Source organism: Oncorhynchus masou, chromosome 29, assembly GCF_036934945.1.
Source record: "Oncorhynchus masou masou isolate Uvic2021 chromosome 29, UVic_Omas_1.1, whole genome shotgun sequence".
Taxonomy (NCBI): domain Eukaryota; kingdom Metazoa; phylum Chordata; class Actinopteri; order Salmoniformes; family Salmonidae; genus Oncorhynchus; species Oncorhynchus masou.
In genome coordinates, this window is record NC_088240.1 from 1,681,898 (window position 1) to 1,702,436 (window position 20,539).

Consider the following 20,539-nt stretch of genomic DNA (forward strand, 5'->3'; position numbering starts at 1 on the left):
GTGGGCCCTGGGCAACAGCAGTGCGTTGTGGCAGTGCACAATTTGCCCAGCGTCATCCGGGTTAGATAAGGGTTTGGCCGGCTTTAACGAATCCTTGTGCGCTGACACGGTCACCAGCTGTGCGGTGTTTCCTCGACACATGGTGCGGCTGGCTTCCGGGTTAAGAAGCAGTGCGGCTTGGCAGGGTCGTATTTCGAAGGAGGCATGGCTCTCGACCTTCGCCTTTCCCGAGTCCATACGGGAGTTGCAGCGATGGGACAAGACTGTAACTAACTATTGGATACCATGAAATTGGGGGTAAAAAGTAACAAAAAAAACCTTTTTACTGAGGCTCCCTTTCCAGCGTTGGGGAACATTACAGTTCCTCTGCTGGCACCCGCTACGTCTGTTTCTATGACACAAACTGTTCACACCACTCTGGTTGGCGGAGAAAACATTTAGCAGGTTTAAAGCTTATTTTCTTGCAATTATACACATTGTACCATGCGTAATGTGTATTCGTGTGATATTTGATTGATAACTCTAACTCTTTAACTCTATGGGCTAAACGTTAGCTAACATGGGCTAGTTAATCAGGACATTTCTGACTAGTTATAAATATCTCTCTAAGGTCTGCAGTGACTGACGTGACAAGAGGAACTGATGATGTACTACCCAATTTAGAAATGTCACTTTGTGAGTTCTGCTATTCCAACTTTAGAGTCTAAAGCCGGACTGAGTTCCTTAATAAAAGCCTGCTCCCCCTGCCAACCCCTAAACGCCCCCCCTCCCCCCTATTCAACAGTAGGCAGTGCTCTACGTGACATCAGTCTTACCCCACAGCATGCTAGACTAGCATATCCTTCATACACTACTAGTCTCATCCAGAATGAATTCCCTCTCTGCTTTCTCCCCCTGATACCAGAAACCAGTTCACTGAAAGGAGGTCTCTGCTCACTGCCACAATGACTGAGTGTCTCTGGCTCTGCATCACCTCAGAGGAGAGCTCTATTCTACAATACAGTGTGCCAGTTCAGCCCAGGCCAATGTTCCTATTTAAAGGCCTATCCTTACTGCAGTGCTGTGGCGTGTAGTCTCATATGGGCCCTATTTCTATGTGCGTTGAGGCATTCTCTCCTAGTACACAAGCAGACTGACAGATACACGGAACTCTGACATGGAAATATGAACAAAGGAAACAATACATTGTACGATAAACATGGCACCCACTCAGAGGGTAAGAAATGATGAATGAAAATGTCTCGTTTCAAACATGAAGCTCTAAACCCAGCAAAACAAGAAACATCCTCTCACTGTCAACTGTTTATTTTTAGCAAACTTAACATGTGTAAATATTTGTATGAACATAACAGATTCAACAACTGAGACATAAACTGAACAAGTTCCACAGACATGCGACTAACAGAAATGGAATAATGTGTCCCTGAACAAAGGGGGGTCAAAATCAAAAGTAACAGTCAGTATCTGGTGTGGCCACCAGCTGCATTAAGTACTGCAGTGCATCTCCTCCTCATGGACTGCACTAGATTGGCCAGTTCTTGCTGTGAGATGTTACCCCACTCTTCCACCAAGGCACCTGCAAGTTCCCGGACGTTTCTGGGGTGAATGACCCTACCCCTCACCCTCCAATCCAACAGGTCCCAGACGTGCTCAATGGGACTGAGATCCGGGCTCGCTGGCCATGGCAGAACACTGACATTTCTGTCTTGCAGGAAATCACGGACAGAACGAGCAATATGGCTGGTTGCATTGTCATGCTGGAGGGTCATGTCAGGATGAGCCTGCTGGAAGTGTACTATATGAGGGAGGAGGATTTCTTTCCTGTAACGCACAGCGTTGAGATTGACGCAAATGACATCAAGCTTAGTCCGATGATGATGTGACACACCGCCTCAGACCATGACGGACCCTCCACCTCCAAATCGATCCAGCTCCAGAGTACAGGCCTCAGTGTAATGCTCTTCCCTTTGACAATAGACGCGAATCCGACCATCACCCCTGATGAGACAAAACCACGACTCATCAGTGAAGAGCACTTTTCGCCAGTCCTGTCTGGTCCAGTGACAGTGGGTTTGTGCCCATGGGCAACGTTGTTGTCGGTGATGTCTGGTGAGGACCTGCCTTACAACAGGCCTACATGCCCTCAGTCCAGCCTCTCTCAGCCTATTGCGGACAGTCTGAAAACTGATGGAGGGATTGTGCATTCCTGGTGTAACTTGGGCAGTTGTTGTTGCCATCCTGTACCTCAGGTCACACAGGTGTGATGTTCGGATGTCCCGATCCTGTGCAGGTGTTACACGTGGTCTGCCACTGCGAGGACGATCAGCTGTCCGTCCTGTCTCCCTGTAGTGCTGTCTGACAGTCTCACAGTACGGACATTGTAATTTATTTTCTCTGGCCACATCTGCAGTCCTAATGCCTCTTTGCAGCATGCCTAAGGCACGTTCACGCAGATGAGCAGGGACCCTTGGCATCTTTCTTTTGGTGTTTTTCAGAGTCAGTAGAAAGGCCTCTTTAGTGTCCTAAGTTTTCATAACTGTGACCTTAATTGCCTACAGTCTGTAAGCTGTTAGTGTCTTAACGAACGTTCCACAGGTGCATGTTCATTAATTGTTTTTGGTTCATTGAACAAGCATTGGAAATGGTGTTTAAACCCTTTACAATGAAGATCTGTCAAGTTATTTGGATTTTTACTAGTTGTCTTTGAGAGACAGGGTCCTGAAAAAGGGAGGTTTCTTTTTTTGCTTAGTCTATTATTGCAGGATTAGATGGAATATAGATTTACTACATATGCATTTAAATGTGTGAAAGCAACAGCGAACATTTCAACATGAGAACAAAGCTTCTCACTGGCGGGAGTTTGCAGAGTGCAAGTGAAATCAAATCAAATTGTATTTGTCACATGAACTGAATACAACAGGAGACCTTAAAGTGAAATGCTTACAAGGCCTTAACCAACAATGCAGTTTTAAGAAAATAAGAGATAAGAAATACTTAAAGAGCAGCAGTAAATAACAACAGCGGGGCTACATACAGGGTGTACCAGTACAGTCAATGTACGGGGGCACCGGTCTCAAGGTAATTGAGGTATTATGTACATGTAGGTAGAGTTATTAAAGTGACTATGCATAGATGATAACAGAGTAGCAGCAGCGTAGAAGAGGTGTTGGGGGGGGGGGGGGCAATGCAATTAGATTGGCTGAGTCTTATGGCTTGGGGGTAGAAGTTGTTTAGAAGCCTCTTGGACATAGACTTGGTGCTCCGGTACCACTCGCCGTGCGGTAACAGAGAGGACAGTCTATGACTAGCGTGGTTGGAGTCTTTGACAATTTTTAGGCCTTTCTCTGACACCTCCTCATATAGAGGTCCTGGATGGCAGGAAACTGTGATGTACTGGGCCGTATGCACTACCCTCTAGTGCCTTACGGTCGGAGGCCAAGCAGTTGCCGTACCAGGCAGTGCTGCAACCAGTCAGGATGCTCTCGACGGTGCAGCTGTAGAACCTTTTGAAGATCTGAGGACCCATGCCAAATCTTTTCAGTCTCCTGAGGGGGAATGGGTTTTGTCGTGCCCTCTTCACGACTGTCTTGGTCTGCTTGGACCATGTTAGTTTGTTGGTGATGTGGGCACCAAGAATCTTGAAGCTCTCGACCTGCTCCACTACAGCCCTGTAGATGAGAATGGGGGCGTGCTCCGTCCTCTTTCCTGTAGTCCACAATCATCTCCTTTGTCTTGATCACGTTGAGGGAGAGTTTGTTATCCTGGCACCACACGGCCAGATCTGTGACCACCTCCCTATAGGTTGTTTCTTCGTTGTTGGTGATCAGGCCTACCAGTGTTGTCATCAGCAAACTTAATGATTGTGTCGGAGTCGTACCTGGCCATGCAGTCATGAGTGAACATGGAGTACTGGTGTGGACTGAGCACACACCCCAGAGGGGCCCCAGTGTTGAGGCTCAGTGTCGCGGATATTTTACCTACCCTTACCACCTGGGTGCGGCCCGTCAGGAAGTCCAGGATCCATTTGCAGACGGAGGTGTTTAGTCCCAGGATCCTTAGCTTAGTGATGAGCTTTGTGGGCACTGTGGTGTTGAATGCTGAGCTGTAGTTAATGAACAGCATTCTCACATAGGTGTTCCTTTTGTCCAGGTGGGAAAGGGCCGTGTGGAGTGATATAGAGATTGCATCATCTGTGGATCTGTTGGGGCGGTATGCAAATTGGAGTGGGTCTAGGGTTTCTGGGATAATGGTGTTGTGAGCCATGACCAGCCTTTCAAAGCATTTCATGGCTACAGACGTGAGTGCTATGGGTCGATTGTCATTTAGGCAGGTTACCTTAGTGTATTTGGTCACATGGACTATGGTGGTCTGCTTGAAAATGTTGGTATTACAGACTCGGACAGGGAGAGGTTGAAAATGTCAGTGAAGACACTTACCAGTTGGTCAGCGCATGCTCGGAGTACATGTCCTGGTAATCTGTCTGGTCCAGCAGCCTTGTGAATGCTGACCTGTTTAAAGGTCTTACTCACATCGGCTACGGAGAGTGTGATCACACAGTCGTCCGGAACAGCTGATGCTCTCATGAATGTTTCAGTGTTATTTGCCTCGACGCGAGCATAGAAGTTATTTAGCTCGTCTGGTAGGCTTGTGTCACTGGGCAGCTCTCGGCTGTGCTTCCCTTTGTGCTCTGTAATAGTTTGCCCTGCCACCACCGACGAGCGGAGCCGGTGTAGTCCGATTTGATCTTAGTCCTGTGTTGAATCTTTGCCTGTTTGATGGTTCGTCGGAGGGCATAGCGGGATTTCTTTTAAGCTTCCAGGTTAGAGTCCCTGTCCTTGAAGCAAGCTTAAGATCACCATGCGCAATGCCAAGCATCGGATGGAGTGGTGTAAAGCTCGCTGCCATTGGACTCTGGAGCAGTGGAAACGTGTTCTCTGGAGTCATAAATCACGCTTCACCATCTGGCAGTGCGACGGACGAATCTGGGTTTGCCGGATGCCAGGAGAACGCTACCTGCCCCAATGCATAGTACCGACTGTAAAGTTTGGTGGAGGAGGAATAATGGTCTGGGGCTTTTTTTCATGTTTCTGGCTAGGCCTCTTAGTTCCAGTGAAGGGAAATCTTAATGCTACAGCACATAATTATATTCTAGACTGTGCTTCCAAATTTGTAGCAACAGTTTTGGGAAGTTTCTTTCCTGTTTCAGTATGACAATTCCCCCGCACAAAGCGAGGTCCATACAGAAATGGTTTGTCGAGATCGGTGTGGAAGAACTTGATTGGCCGCACAGAACCTGACCTTTAATGCATCTGACACCTTTGGGATGAATTGGAACGCCGACTGCGAGCCAGGCCTAATCGCCCAACATCAGTGCCCGACCTCACTTATGCTCTTGTGGTTGAATGGATGCAAGTCCCTGCAGCAATGTTCCAACATCTACTGTAAAGCCTTCCCAGAAGAGTGGATTTAACCCCATCATTTTGGGCATTAAACAGTCTCCATATATACTTCCAATTTAATTTCTGCAGTGGCTACATCTTGTTATAGGTATGCTTGTCATTGGCCTAGAATTCTTTTTAGTTGTTGCATAAAAATAAACATTATGGGCAGACTGTGTCAGACTGCAATGGTCTCATTCATCAGTTAAATACTGTAATGGTCTCATTCATCAGTTAAATACTGCTGTGTGTCAGACTGCAATGGTCTCATGTATTCATCAGGTAAATACTGCTGTGTGTCAGAATGTAATGGTCTCATGTATTCATCAGTTAAATACTGTAATGGTCTCATGTATTCATCAGGTAAATACTGTAATGGTCTCATGTATTCATCAGGTAAATACTGTAATGGTCTCATGTATTCATCAGGTAAATACTGTAATGGTCTCATGTATTCATCAGGTAAATACTGTAATGGTCTCATGTATTCATCAGTAAATGGGTCTCATCTCATGTATTCATCAGGTAAATACATCAGGTAAATACTGTAATGGTCTCATGTATTCATCAGGTAAATACTGTAATGGTCTCATGTATTCATCAGGTAAATATTGCTGTGTGTCAGAATGTAATGGTCTCATGTATTCATCAGGTAAATACTGCTGTGTGTCAGAATGTAATGGTCTCCTCTGCTAAATGGTAAGTTAGTTGCTGTTAGTTGTTGATGTGTGTGGCTTCTCTTCCAGCCCTCCAGTCTGGGCTCCATGGGTCTGACCGAGGGAGCTCTGAGTCATCATGACCTCATCAGGGTCGTCTACAGCGGGCTGCACCCTCAGAGAGAAACTTTCACTGCCCAGAACAGGTACTCCTGACCCCTAACCCCCCAGAGACCTACACTGCCCAGAACAGGTACTCCTGACCCCTAACCCACCGGAGACCTTCACTGCCCAGAACAGGTACTCCTGACCCCTAACCCCCCAGAGACCTACACTGCCCAGAACAGGTACTCCTGACCCCTAACCCCCCAGAGACCTACACTGCCCAGAACAGGTACCTCTGGCCCCCAGAGACCTTCACTGCCCCTCTCTCCCTGTCTCTGGCCCCCAGAGACCTTCACTGCCCCTCTCTCCCTGTCTCTGGCCCCCAGAGACCTACACTGCCCGGAACAGGTACTCCTGACCCCTAACCCCAGAGACCTACACTGCCCAGAACAGGTACTTCTGACCCCTAACCCCCAGAGACCTTCACTGCCCAGAACAGGTACTCCTGACCCCTAACCCCCCAGAGACCTACACTGCCCAGAACAGGTACTCCTGACCCCTAACCCCAGAGACCTACACTGCCCGGAACAGGTACTTCTGACCCCTAACCCCCCAGAGACCTTCACTGCCCAGAACAGGTACTCCTGACCCCTAACACCCAGAGACCTACACTGCCCAGAACAGGTACTCGTGACCCCTAACCCCCAGAGACCATCACTGCCCCTCTCTCCCTGTCTCTGATCCCCCTGTCCCCTCTCTTCTTGTCCCCAGTCCCCCCAACTCTCTCTCTCTCTCTCTCTTCTCTCTCTCTCTCTGGTCTCTCTCTCTCTGGTCTCTCTCTCTCTGGTCTCTCTCTCTCTGTCTTTCTCTGGTCTGTCTTTCTCTGGTCTGTCTTTCTCTGGTCTCTCTCTCTCTGGGCTCTCTCTCTCTCTGGGCTCTCTCTGTCTCTGGGCTCTCTCTCTCTCTCTCTCTCTCTGGTCTCTCTCTCTCTGGTCTCTCTCTCTCTGGTCTCTCTCTCTCTGGTCTCTCTCTCTCTGGTCTCTCTCTCTGGTCTCTCTCTCTGGTCTCTCTCTCTCTGGTCTCTCTCTCTGGCCTCTCTCTCTCTGGCCTCTCTCTCTCTGGTCTCTCTCTCTCTGGACTCTCTCTCTGGCCTCTCTCTCTCTGACCTCTCTCTCTCTGACCTCTCTCTCTCTGGCCTCTCTCTCTCTCTGGCCTCTCTCTCTCTCTGGCCTCTCTCTCTCTGGGTCTCTCTCTCTGGGTCTCTCTCTCTGGCCTCTCTCTCTGGCCTCTCTCTCTCTGGCCTCTTTCTCTCTTTCTCTCTCTCTGGCCTCTCTCTCTGGCCTCTTTCTCTCTGGCCTCTCTGGCCTCTCTCTCTGTGCTCTCTCTGGCCTCTCTCTCTCTCTGGCCTCTCTCTGGCCTCTCTTTCTCTCTGGCCTCTCTTTCTCTCTCTCTGGCCTCTCTCTTTCTCTCTGGCCTCTCTTTCTCTCTGTCCTCTCTTTCTCTCTGGCCTCTCTTTCTCTCTGGCCTCTCTCTCTCTCTGGCCTCTCTCTCTGGTCTCTCTCTGGCCTCTCTCTCGGGACTCTCTCTGGCCTCTCTCTCTCTCACTCTGGCCTCTCTCTCTCTCTCTGGCCTCTCTCTCTCTCTAGCCTCTCTCTCTCTCTGGCCTCTCTCTCTCTCTCTCTCTGGCCTCTCTCGCTCTCTAGCCTCTCTCTCTCTCTGGCCTCTCTCTTTCTCTCTGGCCTCTCTCTTTCTCTCTGGCCTCTCTCTCTCTCTCTGGCCTCTCTTTCTCTCTGGCCTCTCTCTCTCTCTCTGGCCTCTCTCTTTCTCTCTGGGCTCTCTCTTGTCTCTCTCTGGTCTCTCTCTCTCTGGCCCCTGTCTCTCTCTCTCTCTCTGGCCCCTGTCTCTCTCTCTCTCTGGCCCCTGTCTCTCTCTCTCTCTGGCCCCTGTCTCTCTCTCTCTGGCCTCTCTGCTCTTTCTCTCTCTCTGGCCTCTCTCTCTCTGGCCTCTCTCGCTCTCTGGCCTCTCTCTCTCTCGGTCTCTCTCTCGGGCTCTCTCTCTCTCTCTGGCCTCTCTGGCCTCTCTCTCTCTGGCCTTTCTCGCTCTTTCTCTCTGGTCTCTCTCTGGCCTCTCTCGCTCTCTGGCCTCTCGGCCTCTCTCTCTCTGGCCTCTCTCGCTCTTTCTCTCTGGCCTCTCTCTCTGGCCTCTCTCTCTCTCTGGCCTCTCTCTCTCTCTGGCCTCTCTCTCTCTCTCGGTCTCTCTCTCGGGTCTCTCGGTCTCTCTCTCTCTCTGGCCTCTCGGTCTCTCTCTCTCTGGCCTCTCTCTCTCTGGTCTCTCGGACTCTCTCTCTGGCCTCTCTCTCTCTCTGGCCTCTCTCTCTCTCTGGCCTCTCTCTCTCTCTTTGGCCTCTCTCTCTCTGGCCTCTCTCTCTCTCTGGCCTCTCTCTCTCTCTGGTCTCTCTCTCTGGCCTCTCTCTCTGGCCTCTCTCTGGCCTCTCTCTCTCTCTGGCCTCTCTCTCTCTGGCCTCTCTCTCTCTGGCCTCTCTCTCTCTGGCCTCTCTCTCTCTCTGGCCTCTCTCTCTCTGGCCTCTCTCTCTCTCTGGTCTCTCTCTCCCTGGCCTCTCTCTCTCTCTCTGGTCTCTCTCTCTCTCTCTGGCCCCTGTCTCTTTCTCTCTGGCCTCTCTCTGGCCTCTCTCTGGCCTCTCTCTCTCTGGGCTCTCTCTGGCATCTCTCTCTCTCTGGGCTCTCTCTGGCCTCTCTCTCTCTGGCTCTCTCTGGCCTCTCTCTCTGGCCCCTGTCTCTCTCTCTCTCTCTCTCTCTCTGGTCTGGTCTCTCTCTCTGGCCTCTCTCTCTCTCTCTCTCTCTGGCCTCTCTCTCTCTCTGGTCTCTGGTCTCTCTCTCTCTGGTCTCTCTCTCTCTGGTCTCTCTCTCCTCTCTCTGGCCCCTCTCTCTAGCCTCTCTCTGGCCTCTCTCTGGCCTCTCTCTATGTCTCTCTCTCTCTCTCTGGCCTCTCTCTCTCTCTCTGGTCCCTCTCTCTCTGGCCTCTCTCTCTGGCCTCTCTCACTCGCCTCTCTCTCTGGCCTCTCTCTGGCCTCTCTGGCCTCTCTCTCTCTGGCCTTTCTCTCTCTGGCCTCTCTCTCGCTCTCTGGTCTCTCTCGCTCTCTGGTCTCTCTCGCTCTCTGGTCTCTCTCGCTCTCTGGTCTCTCTCGCTCTCTGGTCTCTCTCGCTCTCTGGTCGCTCTCTGGTCTCTCTCTGGCCTCTCTCTCTCTGGCCTCTCTCTGGCCTCTCTCTCTCTCTTGTCTCTGGCCTCTCTCTCTCTTCTCTCTGGCCTCTCTCTTTCTCTCTGGCCTCTCTCTTCTTTCTCTGGCCTCTCTCTTGTCTCTGGCCTCTCTCTTTCTCTCTGGGCTCTCTCTGGCCTCTCTCTCTCTGGTCTCTCTCTGGCCTCTCTCTCTCTGGTCTCTCTCTGGCCTCTCTCTCTCTGATCTCTCTCTCTCTCTCTCTCTGATCTCTCTCTCTCTCTCTCTGGTCTCTGATCTCTCTCTCTCTCTGGTCTCTGATCTCTCTCTCTAGTCTCTGATCTCTCTCTCTCTCTCTAGTCTCTGATCTCTCTCTGGTCTCTCTCTGGCCTCTCTCTCTCTCTGGCCTCTCTCTCTCTCTGGCCTCTCTCTCTCTCTCTGGCCTCTCTCTCTCTCTCTCTGGCCTCCCTCTCTCTCTCTGGCCTCCCTCTCTCTCTCTGGCCTCCCTCTCTCTCTCTGGCCTCCCTCTCTCTCTCTGGCCTCCCTCTCTCTCTGGCCCCTCTCTCTCTCTGGCCCCTCTCTCTCTCTCTCTCTCTGGCCTCTCTCTCTCTGGCCTCTCTCCCTCTCTCTCTCTCTGGCCTCTCTCTGGCTGGGCTCTCTCTGGCCTCTCTCTCTGCTGGGCTCTCTCTCTCTGGCCTCTCTCTCTCTCTCCTCTCTCTGGCCTCTCTCTCTATCTGGTCTCTCTCTCTGGCCTCTCTTGTCTCTCTCTGGCCTCTGGGTCTCTCTCTCTGGCCTCTCTCCCTCTCTCTGGTCTCTCTCTGGTCTCTCTGGCCTCTCCTCTCTCTCTGGCCTCCTCTCTCTGGCTCTGGTCTCTCTCTGGCCTCTCTCTCTCTGGCCTCTCTCTCTCTCTCTGGCCTCCCTCTCTCTCTCTCTGCCTCCCTCTGGTCTCTCTCTCTCTCTGGCCTCTTGTCTCTCTGGCCTCTCTTGGTCTCTCTCTCTCTCTCTGGCCTCCCTCTCTCTCTCTCTCTCCTCTCTCTCTCTCTGGCCTCTCTCTCTCTGGCCTCTCTCTCTTGTCTCTCTCTCTCTCTGGCCTCTCTCTCTGGTGCTGGGCTCTCTCTCTCTCTCTCTCTCTGGGCTCTCTCTCTCTGGCCTCTCTCTCTCCCTCTCTCTGGCCTCTCTCTGGCCTCTCTCTCTGGCCTCTCTCTCTGGCCTCTCTCTCTGGCCTCTCTTGTCTCTCTCTCCCTCTCTCTGGTGCCTCTCTCCCTCGATCTGGTCTCCCTCTCTGGCCTCTCTTGTCTCTCTCTCCCTCTGGTGCCTCTCTCCCTCTCTCTGGTCTCTCTCTCTCCCTCGCTCTGGGTCTCTCTCTCTGGCCTCTCTCTCTCTCTGGTCTCTCTCTCTCTCTCTGGCCTCACCCACTCTCTGGTCTCTCTCTCTCTCTGGCCTCTTGTCTCTCTCTGGTCTCTCTCTCCCTCTCTCTGGTCTCTCTCTGGTCTCTCTCTCTCTCTGGCCTCTTGTCTCTCTCTGGTCCCTCTCTCTGGCCTCTCCCTCTCTCTCTGGTCTCTCTCTCTCCCTCTCTCTGGCCTCTCTCTCCTCCCTCTCTCTGGCCTCTCCTCTCTCTGGCTCTCTCTCTCTCTGGCCTCTCTCTCTCTGGTCTCTCTCTCCTCTCTCTGGCCTCTCTCTGGTCTCTCTCTATGATCTCTCTCTCTGGCCTCTCTCTCTTGCTGGGCTCTCTCTCTCTCTCTCTGGCTCTCTCCCTCTCTCTGGCCTCTCTCTCTCCCTCTCTCTGGCCTCTCTCCCTCTCTGGTCTCTCTCTCTGGCCTCTCTCTCTGGCCTCCTCTCTGGCTCTCTCTCTGGCCTCTCTCTCTGGCCTCTCTCTGGCCTCTCTCTCTCTCTCTCTCTGGACTCTCTCTGGCCTCTTCTCTGGCCCTCTCTCTCTCTGGTCTCTCTCTGGCCTCTCTGGTCTCTCTCTGGCCTCTCTCTCTCTCTCTGGTCTCTCTCTCTCTCTGGTCCTCTTGTCTCTCTCTGGTCCCTCTCTCTGGTCTCTCTCTCTCTGGCCTCTCTCTGGCTCTCTCTGGCCTCTCTCTCTGATCTCTCTCTCTCTGGTCTCTCTCTCTGGTCCTCTCTCTGGCCTCTCTTTGGACTCTCTCTCTGGCTCTCTGGCCTCTCTCTCTGGCCTCTCTCTGGCCTCTCTCTGGCCTCTCTGGTCTCTCCCTCTCTCTGGTCTCTCTCTCTCTGGCCTCTCTCTGATCCTCTCTCTGGTCTCTCTCTCTCTGGCCTCTCTCTCTGGCCTCTCTTGGACTCTCTCTCTGGCCTCTCTCTCTCTGGCCTCTCTCTGGCCTCTCTTTGGACTCTCTCTCTCTGGCCTCTCTCTGGCCTCTCTCTCTGGCCTCTCTCTGGCCTCTCTCTCTGGCCTCTCTCTCTCTCTCTCTGGCCTCTCTCTCTCTGGCCTCTCTCTGTCTCTCTCTCCTCTCTCTCTGGTGCCTCTCTCTCTGGCCTGGTCTCTCTCTCTCTCCTCTCTCTGGCCTCTCTCTCTGGCCTCTCTCTCTGGCCTCTCTCTCTCTCTCTCTGGCCTCTCTCTCTCTGGCCTCTCTCTCTCTCTGGCCTCTCTCTCTCTCTGGCCTCTCTCTCTCTCTGGCCTCTCTCTCTCTGGCTCTCTCTCTCTCTGGGCTCTCTCTCTCTGGCCTCTCTCTCTTTCTGGTCTCTCTCTGGCCTCTCTCTCTCTCTGGGCTCTCTCTCTGTCCTCTCTCTCTCTCTGTCCTCTCTCTCTCTGTCCTCTCTCTCTCTCCCCTCTCTCTCTGGCCTCTCTCTCTCTCTCTGGCCTCTCTCTCTCTCCCGGGTCTCTCTCTCTCGGGTCTCTCTGGGCTCTCTCTCTCCTCTCTCCCTCTGGCCTTCCTCTCTCTCCTCTCTCTCTGGCCTCTCTCTCTCTCTCTCTCTCTGGGCTCTCTCTCTGGGCTCTCTCTCTCTCTGGCCTCTCTCTGGTCTCTCTCTGGTCTCTCTCTCTCTGGCCCCTCTCTCTTGTCTCTCTGGCCTCTCTCTCTCTCTGGCCTCTCTCTCTCTCTCTCTGGTCTCTCTCTGGCCTCTCTCTCTCTGGTCTCTCTCTCTCTGGCCTCTCTCTCTCTGGCCTCTCTCTCTCTCTCTCACTCCTCTCTGGTCTCTCTCTCTGGCTCTCTCTCTCTGGTCTCTCCTCTCTCTCTGGTCTCTGATCTCTCTGGCCTCTCTCTGGCCTCTCTCTCTCTGGCCTCTCTCTGCTCTCTCTCTCTCTCTCTCTCTCTGGCTCTCTCTGGCCTCTCTCTCTCTCTGGTCTCTCTCTCTCTCTCTGGCCTCTTCTCTCTTTCTCTCTCTCCTGGCCTCTCTCTCTGCTCTCTCTCTGGGCTCTCTTTCTGGGCTCTCTCTCTCTCTCTGGCCTCTCTCTTTCTGGCCTCTCTCTCTCTGGCCTCTCTCTCTCTCTCTGGCCTCTCTCTCTTTCTGGTCTCTCTCTGGCCTCTCTCTCTCTGGCTCTCTCTCTGGTCTCTCTCTCTCTGGCCTCTCTCTGGCCTCTCTCTCTCTGGCCTCTCTCTGTCCTCTCTCTCTGGCCTCTCTCTCTCTCTCTGGCCTCTCTCTCTCTCTGGCCTCTCTCTGGCTCTCTCTGGCCTCCCTCTGGTCTCTCTCTCTGGTCTCTCTCTGGCCTCCTCTCTCTCTCTCTGGCCCCTCTCTCTGGCCCCTCTCTCTCTCTGGCCTCTCTCTCTCTGGCCTCTCTCTCTCTCTCTGGCCTCTCTCTCTTGCTGGCCTCTCTCTCTCTCTGGCTCTCTGGGCTCTCTCTCTCTGGCCTCCTCTTGTCTCTCTCTCTCTCTCTGGTCCTCTCTCCCTCTGGCCTCCCTCTCTGGCCTCTCTGGCCTCTCTCTCCCTCTGGTGCTCTCTCTCTCTCTCTGGTCTCTCTCTCCCTCTCTGGGCTCTCTCTCTGGCCTCTCTCTCTCTCTCTGGTCTCTCTCTCTCTGGCTCTCTCTGGCCTCTCCCACTCTCTGGTCTCTCTCTCTCTGGCCTCTTGTCTCTCTGGGCCTCTCTCTGGTCTCTCTCTCTCTCTGGTCTCTCTCTGGTCCTCTCTCTCTGGTCTCTCTCTCTCTCTGGCCTCTCTCTGGCCTCTCTGGCCTCTTGGTCTCTCTCTGGTCCTCTCTCTGGCCTCTCTGGTCTCTCTCTGGCCTCTCTCTCTCTCTCTGGCCTCTCTCTGGTCTCTCTCTCTCTCTCTCTCTGGTCTCTCTCTGGTCTCTCTGGTCTCTCTCTCTGGCTCTCTGGCCTCTCTGGCCTCTCTCTCTGGCCTCTCTCTCTCTCTCTGGCCTCTCTTGTCTCTCTCTCTCTGGCCTCTCTGGTGCTCTCTCCCTCTCTGGCCCCTCTCTGGCCTCTCTCTGGCCTCTCTCTCTGGCCTCTCTCTGGGTCTCTCCTCTCTGGCCTCTCTCTCTCTCTCTCTCTCTCTGGCCTCTCTCTCTGGCCTCTCTCTGGCCTCTCTCTCTGGCCTCTCTCTGGCCTCTCTCTCTCTCTGGTCTCTCTCTGGTGCCTCTCTCCCTCTCTCTGGTCTCTCTCTGGCCTCTCTCTGGCCTCTCTGGCCTCTCTCTCTCTGGTCTCTCTGGCCTCTCTGGCCTCTCTCTCTCTGGCTCTCTCCTCTCTCTGGCCTCTTCTCTGCTCTCTCTGGTCTCTCTCTCCCTCTCCTGGTCTCTCTCTGGCCTCTCTCTCTCTGGTCTCTCTCTCTCTCTGGCCTCTCTCTCTCTGGTCCCTCTCTGGCCTCTCTCTCTCTCTGGTCTCTCTCTCTCCTCTCTCTGGCCTCTCTCTCTCTGGGTCTCTCTCTCTCTGGCCTCTCTCTCTCTGGTCTCTCTCTCCCTCTCTCTGGCCTCTCTCTCTGGCTCTGGTCTCTCTCTCTGGTCTCTCTCTCTCTGGTCCCTCTCTCTCTCTCTGGTCCCTCTCTCTCTCTCTGGCCGCTCTCTCTCTCTGGACTCTCTCTGGCCTCTCTCTCTCTCTCTGGCCTCTCTCTCTCTCTGGCCTCTCTCTCTGGCCTCTCTTGTCTCTCTCTGGCCTCTCTCTCTCTGGTCTCTCTCTGGTCTCCCTCTCTCTGGTCTCTCTCTGGCCTCTCTCTCTCTGGCCTCTCTGGCCTCTCTCTGGCCTCTCTCTCTCTCTGGCCTCTCTCTGGCCTCTCTCTCTGGCCTCTCTCTCTGGCTGGCCTCTCTCTCTCTGGCCTCTCTCTCTGGCTCTCTCTGGGCTCTCTCTCTGGCCTCTCCTCTCTCTGGCTCTCTCTCTCTCTGGCCTCTCTCTCTCTCTGGCTCTCTCTCTCTCTGGCCTCTCTCTCTCTCTGGCCTCTCTCTCTCTCTCTGGGCTCTCTCTCTCTGGCCTCTCTTGTCTCTCTCTGGCCTCTCTCTCTCTGGCCTCTCTCTCTCTGGGCCTCTCTCTGGCCTCTCTCTCTGGCCTCTCTCTCTCTTGGGTCTCTCTCTCTCTCTCTGTCCTTTCTCTCTGGCCTCTCTCTGGCCTCTCTCTCTCTGGCCTCTCTCTCTCTCTGGCCTCTCTCTCTCTGGCTCTCTCTCTCTGGGCCTCTCTCTCTCTCTGGCTCTCTCTCTCTCTGGCTCTCTCTCTCTCTCTCTGGCCTCTCTCTCTGGTCTCTCTCCCTCTCTGGCCTCTCTCTCTGGTCTCTCTCTCTCTGGCTCTCTCTCTCTCTGGTCTCTCTCTCTCTCTGGTCTCTCTCTCTCTGGTCTCTCTCTGCCTCTCTCTGGCCTCTCTCTCTGGTCTCTCTGGCCTCTCTCTGTCTCCTCTCTCTCTCTGGCCTCTCTCTCTGGTCTCTCTCTCTCTCTCTCTCTCTGGCCTCTCTCTGGCCTCTCTCTCTCTCTCTGGCCTCTCTCTCTCTGGCTCTCTCTCTCTGGGCTCTCTCTCTCTCTGGTCTCTCTCTGGCCTCTCTCTCTCTCTCTGGGCTCTCTCTCTCTGGCCTCTCTCTCTCTGGGCTCTCTCTCTCTCTCTCTCTCTGGGCTCTCTCTCTGGCCTCTCTCTCTCTGGGCCTCTCTCTCTCTCTCTCTCTCTCTCTGGCTCTCTCTCTGGCCTCTCTCTGGCTCTCTCTCTCTGGCCCTCTCTCTCTGGGCTCTCTCTCTCTCTCTGGTCTCTCTGGGGTCTCTCTCTGGCCCTCTCTCTCTCTCTCTGGCCTCTCTCTCTGGCCTCTCTCTCTCTCTGGTCTCTCTCTGGTCTCTCTCTGGCCTCTCTCTCTCTCTCTGGCCCTCTCTCTCTGGCCTCTCTCTCTCTGGCCTCTCTGGCCTCTCTCTTTGGCTCTCTCTCTCTCTGGCCTCTCTCTCTCTCTGGCCTCTCTCTCTCTCTCGGGTCTCTCTGGCCTCTCTCTGGGCTCTCTCTCTCCTCTCTCTCTCTGGCCTCTCTCTCTCTCTCTGGCCTCTCTCTCTCTCTCTCTGGGCTCTCTCTCTGGCCTCTCTCTGGCCTCTCTCTGGCCTCTCTCTCTGGCCTCTCTCTCTCTCTGGCCTCTCTCTCTCTCTGGCCTCTCTCTCTCTCTGGCCTCTCTCTCTCTCTGGCCTCTCTCTCTCTCTGGCCTCTCTCTCTCTCTGGCCTCTCTCTCTCTGGCCTCTCTCTGGTCTCTCTCTGGCCTCTGGCCTCTCTGGGCTCCTCTCTCTGGCTCTCTCTCTGGCTCTGGCCTCTCTCTGGCCTCTCTCTGGCCTCTCTCTCTGGGCTCTCTCTGGCCTCTCTCTCTGGGCTCTCTCTCTCTCTCTGGGCTCTCTCTCTCTCTCTCTGGCCTCTCCCCCTCTGGCCCCTCTCTCTGGTCTCTCTCTGGCTCTCTCTTGTCTCTCTCTGTCCTTTCTCTCTGGCCTCTCTCTCTCTCTGGCCTCTCTCTCTGGTCTCTCTCTGGCCTCTCTCTGGTCTCCTCTCCCTCTCTGGCCTCTCTCTCTCTCCTGGTCTCTCTCCCTCTCTCTCTGGCTCTCTCTCTCTGGTCTCTCTCTCTCTCTGGCCTCTCTCTCTCTGGTCTCTCTCTCTGGCCTCTCTTGTCTCTCTCTGGTCTCCCTCTCTCTCTCTGGCCTCTCTCTCTCTCTCTCTCTCTCTCTCTGGTCTCTCTCTCTCTCTCTCTCTGGCCTCTCTCTGGCCTCTCTCTCTCTCTGGCCTCTCTCTCTCGCCCCTCTCTCTCTCGCCCCTCTCTCTCTCTGTCCTCTCTCTCTCTGGCCTCTCTCTCTCTCTCTCTCTCGGTTCTCTCTGGCCTCTCTCTGGGCTCTCTCTGGCTCTGGCCTCTCTCTGCCTCTCTCTGGCCTCTCTCTGGCCTCTCTCTCTCTGGTCTCTCTTGTCTCTCTCTCTGGCCTCCTCTCTCTGGCCTCTCTCTCTCTCTGGTCTCTCTCTGGCCCCTCTCTCTGGTCTCTCTCTCTCTCTGGTCTCTCTCTGTCTCTCTCTGGCCCCTCTCTCTCTCTGGCCCCTCTCTCTCTGGTCTCTCTCTCTCTCTCTGGTCTCTCTCTGGTCTCTCTTGTCTCTCTCTGGCCTTTCTCTCTGGTCTCTCTCTGGCCTTTCTCTCTGGTCTCTCTCTGGCCTCTCTCTCTGGCCTCTCCCTCTCTCTCTCTCTCCCTCTCTCTGGTCTCTCTCTCCTCTCTCTCTCTGGCCTCTCTCTGGCCCTCTCTCTCTGGCCTCTCTCTCTGGCCTCTCTCTCTCTGGCCTCTCTCTCTCTGGCCTCTCTCTCTCTGGCCTCTCTGACTCTCTCTCTGGCCTCTGGTTTCTCTCTCTGGCCTCTCTCTCTCTCTGGCCTCTCTCTCTGGCCTCTCTCTCTCTCTGGCCTCTCTCTCTCTCTGGCCTCTCTCTCTCTCTGGCCTCTCTCTGGGTCTCTCTCTCTGGCCTCTCTCTCTGGCCTCTCTGTCGCTCTCTGGTCTCTCTCTCTGGGCTCTCTCTCTCTCTCTGGTCTCTGGTCTCTCTCTCTGGTCTCTCTCTCTCTCTCTCTGGTCTCTCTCTCTCTCTCTCTGGCCTCTCTCTCTCTCTGGCCTCTCTCTCTCTGGCTCTCTCTCTCTCTCTGGCCTCTCTCTGTCCCCTCTCTCTATTCTCTGGTCCTCTCTCTCTCTCTGGCCTCTCTCTGGTCCCTCTCTCTCTCTGGCCTCTCTCTCTCTGGCTCTCTCTGGCTCTCTCCTCTCTGGCCTCTCTCTGGTCTCTCTCTGGCCTCTCTCTCTCTGGCCTCTCTCTCTCTCTGGTCTCTCTCTGGCCTCTTGTCTCTGGCCTCTCTCTGGCCTCTCTCTGTCTCTCTCTCTGGCCTCTCTCTTTCTGGCCTCTCTCTCTGGCCTCTCTCTCTCTCTCTGGGTCTCTCTCTCTGGCCTCTCTCTGGGCTCTCTCTCTGGGCTCTCTCTCTGGGCTCTCTGGCTCTCTCTCTTGGCTCTCTCTGGCCTCTCTCTCTGGCCTCTCTCTCTCTGGCCTCTCTCTCTGGCCTCTCTCTCTCTCTGGGTCTCTCTCTCTCTGGTCCTCTCTCTGGCCTCTCTGGCCTCTCTGGGCTCTCTCTCTGGCCTCTCTCTGGCCTCTCTCTGGGCTCTCTGGGCTCTCTCTCTGGCTCTCTCTCTGGGCTCTCTCTCTCTCTGGGCTCTCTCCCTCTCTGGGCCTCTCTCTCTGGCCTCTCTCTCTGGGCTCTCTCTGGTCTCTCTCTGTCCTCTCTCTGGCCTCTCTCTCTCTCTCTCCCCTCTCTCTCTCCTCCTCTCTCTCCGGCCTCTCTCTGGCCTCTCGCTCGCTCTGGTCTCTCTCTCTGGTCTCTCTCTCTGGTCTCTCTCTCTGGGCTCTCTCTGGGTCTCTCTCTCTGGGTCTCTCTCTCTGGGTCTCTTTCTCTCTCTGGGCCTCCTTCTCTCTCTGGGTCTCTCTCTCTCTGGCCTCTTTTCTCTCTGGCCTCTCTTTCTCTCTGGTCTCACTCTCGTCTCACTCTCTCTCTGGTCTCACTCTCTCTCTGGTCTCACTCTCTCTCTCTCTGGTCTCACTCTCTCTCTGGTCTCTCTCTCTCTCTCTCTGGTCTCTCTCTCTCTGGCCTCTCTCTCTCTGGCCTCTCTCTCTCTGGCTCCTCTCCGCCTAGTGTGGTGGGGGCGGGTCTACGGTGGAGGACGGGGGGTCTACGGTGGAGGGGTGACGGTGGGCGACGGGTGGCAGATGCCTGACAGTGTTCCTGTGTTTTTGTTTCAGGTTTGAAGTGCTGTGTTTCCTCATGTTGTGCTACAACTCTGCTGTGGTCTACATGCCTCTCTCCTCCTACCAGTCTGTCTGCAGGATGAGCTCACGGTGAGGACTCGCTCTCTGTCGCTCTGTCTCTCGATCTCTCTGTCGCTCTCTCTGTCGCTCTCTTGCTCTGGCTCTCTCGCACTCTGTCGCTCTGTCTCTCTCTGGCTCTGTCGCTGTCGCTCTCTTGCTCTGTCTCTCTTGCTTGCTCTGTCTCTCTTGCTCTGCTCTGTCTGTCTCTTGCTCTGTCTCTCTTGCTCTGTCTCTCTTGCTCTGTCTCTCTGTCGCTGTCTGTCGCTCTCTCTCTTGCTCTGGCTCTGTCGCTGTCTCTCGCTGTCTGTCGCTCTCTCTCTTGCTCTGGCTCTGTCGCTGTCTCTCGCTGTCTGTCGCTCTCTCTCTTGCTCTGGCTCTGTCGCTGTCTGTCGCTCTCTCTCTTGCTCTGGCTCTGTCGCTCTGTCGTATTTGACTCAGTCATGCCTTCTTAACCGTCCAACATTTCCTCATCTCTCACCCCTTCTAATGCGACTAGCCCTGATGCTCATTCCTCTTTTTCCTCTGACCCGTTTCAAAGTTTCTCCCTGTAGGCGGTCACTGAGTCCAAGGTGCTAAAGGAGCTCCTTAAACTTGACCCGCTTTCTTCTTTAAGGTTACTGCCCCTATAGTCACTGAGTCGATCTCCAACCTTTTTAACCCGTCTCTCCTTTCTGGCGAGGTTCCCATTGCTTGGAAGGCAGCCACAGTTCATCCTTTATTTAAAGGGGGAGAGCAAGCTGATCCTAACTATTATAGGCCAATTTCTATTTTGCCCTATTTATCAAAAGTGTTGGAAAACTTGTCAATATTCAACCGACTGGCTTTCTTGATGTCTATATTATTCTCTATGGTATGCAATCTGGTTTCCGCTCAGGTTATGGATGTGTCACTACAACCTTAAAGGTCCTCAATGATGTCATCATTGCCCTTGATTCTAATCAATGTTGTGCTGCTTTTTGTATTGACTTGGCCCAAGCTGTTGATACGGTAGAACATTCCATTCTCGTGGGCTTGAACAAGTACTTGGGAGTATGGCTAGACCGTACACTGTCCTTCTCTCAGCACATGTCAAAGCTGCAGGCTAAAGTTACATCAAGACTTGGTTTCCTCTATCGTAATCGCTCCTCTTTCACCCAGCTGCCAAACTAACACTGATTCAGATGACCATCCTACCCATGCTAGATTACGGAGATATAATTTATAGATCGGCAGGTAAGAGTGCTCTCGAGCGGCGAGATGTTCTTTAGCATTCAGCCATCAGATTTACTACCACTGCACTCTATACTCCTCTGTAAACTGGTCATCTCTGTGTACCTGTCGCAAGACCCACTGGTTGATGCTTTTTTATAAAACCCTCTTAGGCCTCTCTCCCCCACATCTGAGATATCTACTGCAGCCCTCGTCCTCCACATACAACACCCGTTCTGCCAGTCACATTCTGTTAAAGGTCCCCAAGGTAAACACATCCCTGGGTCGTACCCTTTTCAGTTCACTGCAGCAAGCGACTGGAACGAGCTGCAACAAACACTCAAACTGGACAATTTTATCTCCATCTCTTCATTGAAAGACTCAATCATGGACACTCTTACTGACAGTTGTGTCTGCTTTGTGTGATGTATTGTTGTCTCCACCTTCTTGCCCTTTGTGCTGTTGTCTGTGCCCGATAATGTTTGTACCATGTTGTGCTGCTGCCATGTAGTGTTGCTACCATGCTGTGTTGTTGTCTTAGGTTTCTCTTTATGTAGAGTTGTTGTCTCTCTTGTCGATGTGTTTTGTCCGATTTCATTTCTTTCACCCATCCCCGTATGAGGCCTTTTCGTAGGCCGTCATTGGAAATAGGAATTTGTTGTTATGTGACTTGCGCAGTTGACTATCTATAGCCTGTTGTTATTGCCAGATCCGTTTTCCCTATC

The 20,539-nt window shown here is 53.6% G+C and overlaps 1 protein-coding gene across 1 annotated transcript in view; it reads left to right on the forward strand.

Annotated features, from left to right (window-relative positions):
* LOC135518894 (hyccin 2-like) overlaps positions 1 to 20,539 on the forward strand; it is a 326,139-nt gene that overhangs the window by 256,121 nt on the left and 49,479 nt on the right. Inside the window, 2 exon segments of the mRNA XM_064943845.1 lie at positions 6,185 to 6,300; positions 18,561 to 18,656. Coding sequence (XP_064799917.1) covers positions 6,185 to 6,300; positions 18,561 to 18,656 — 212 coding nt within the window.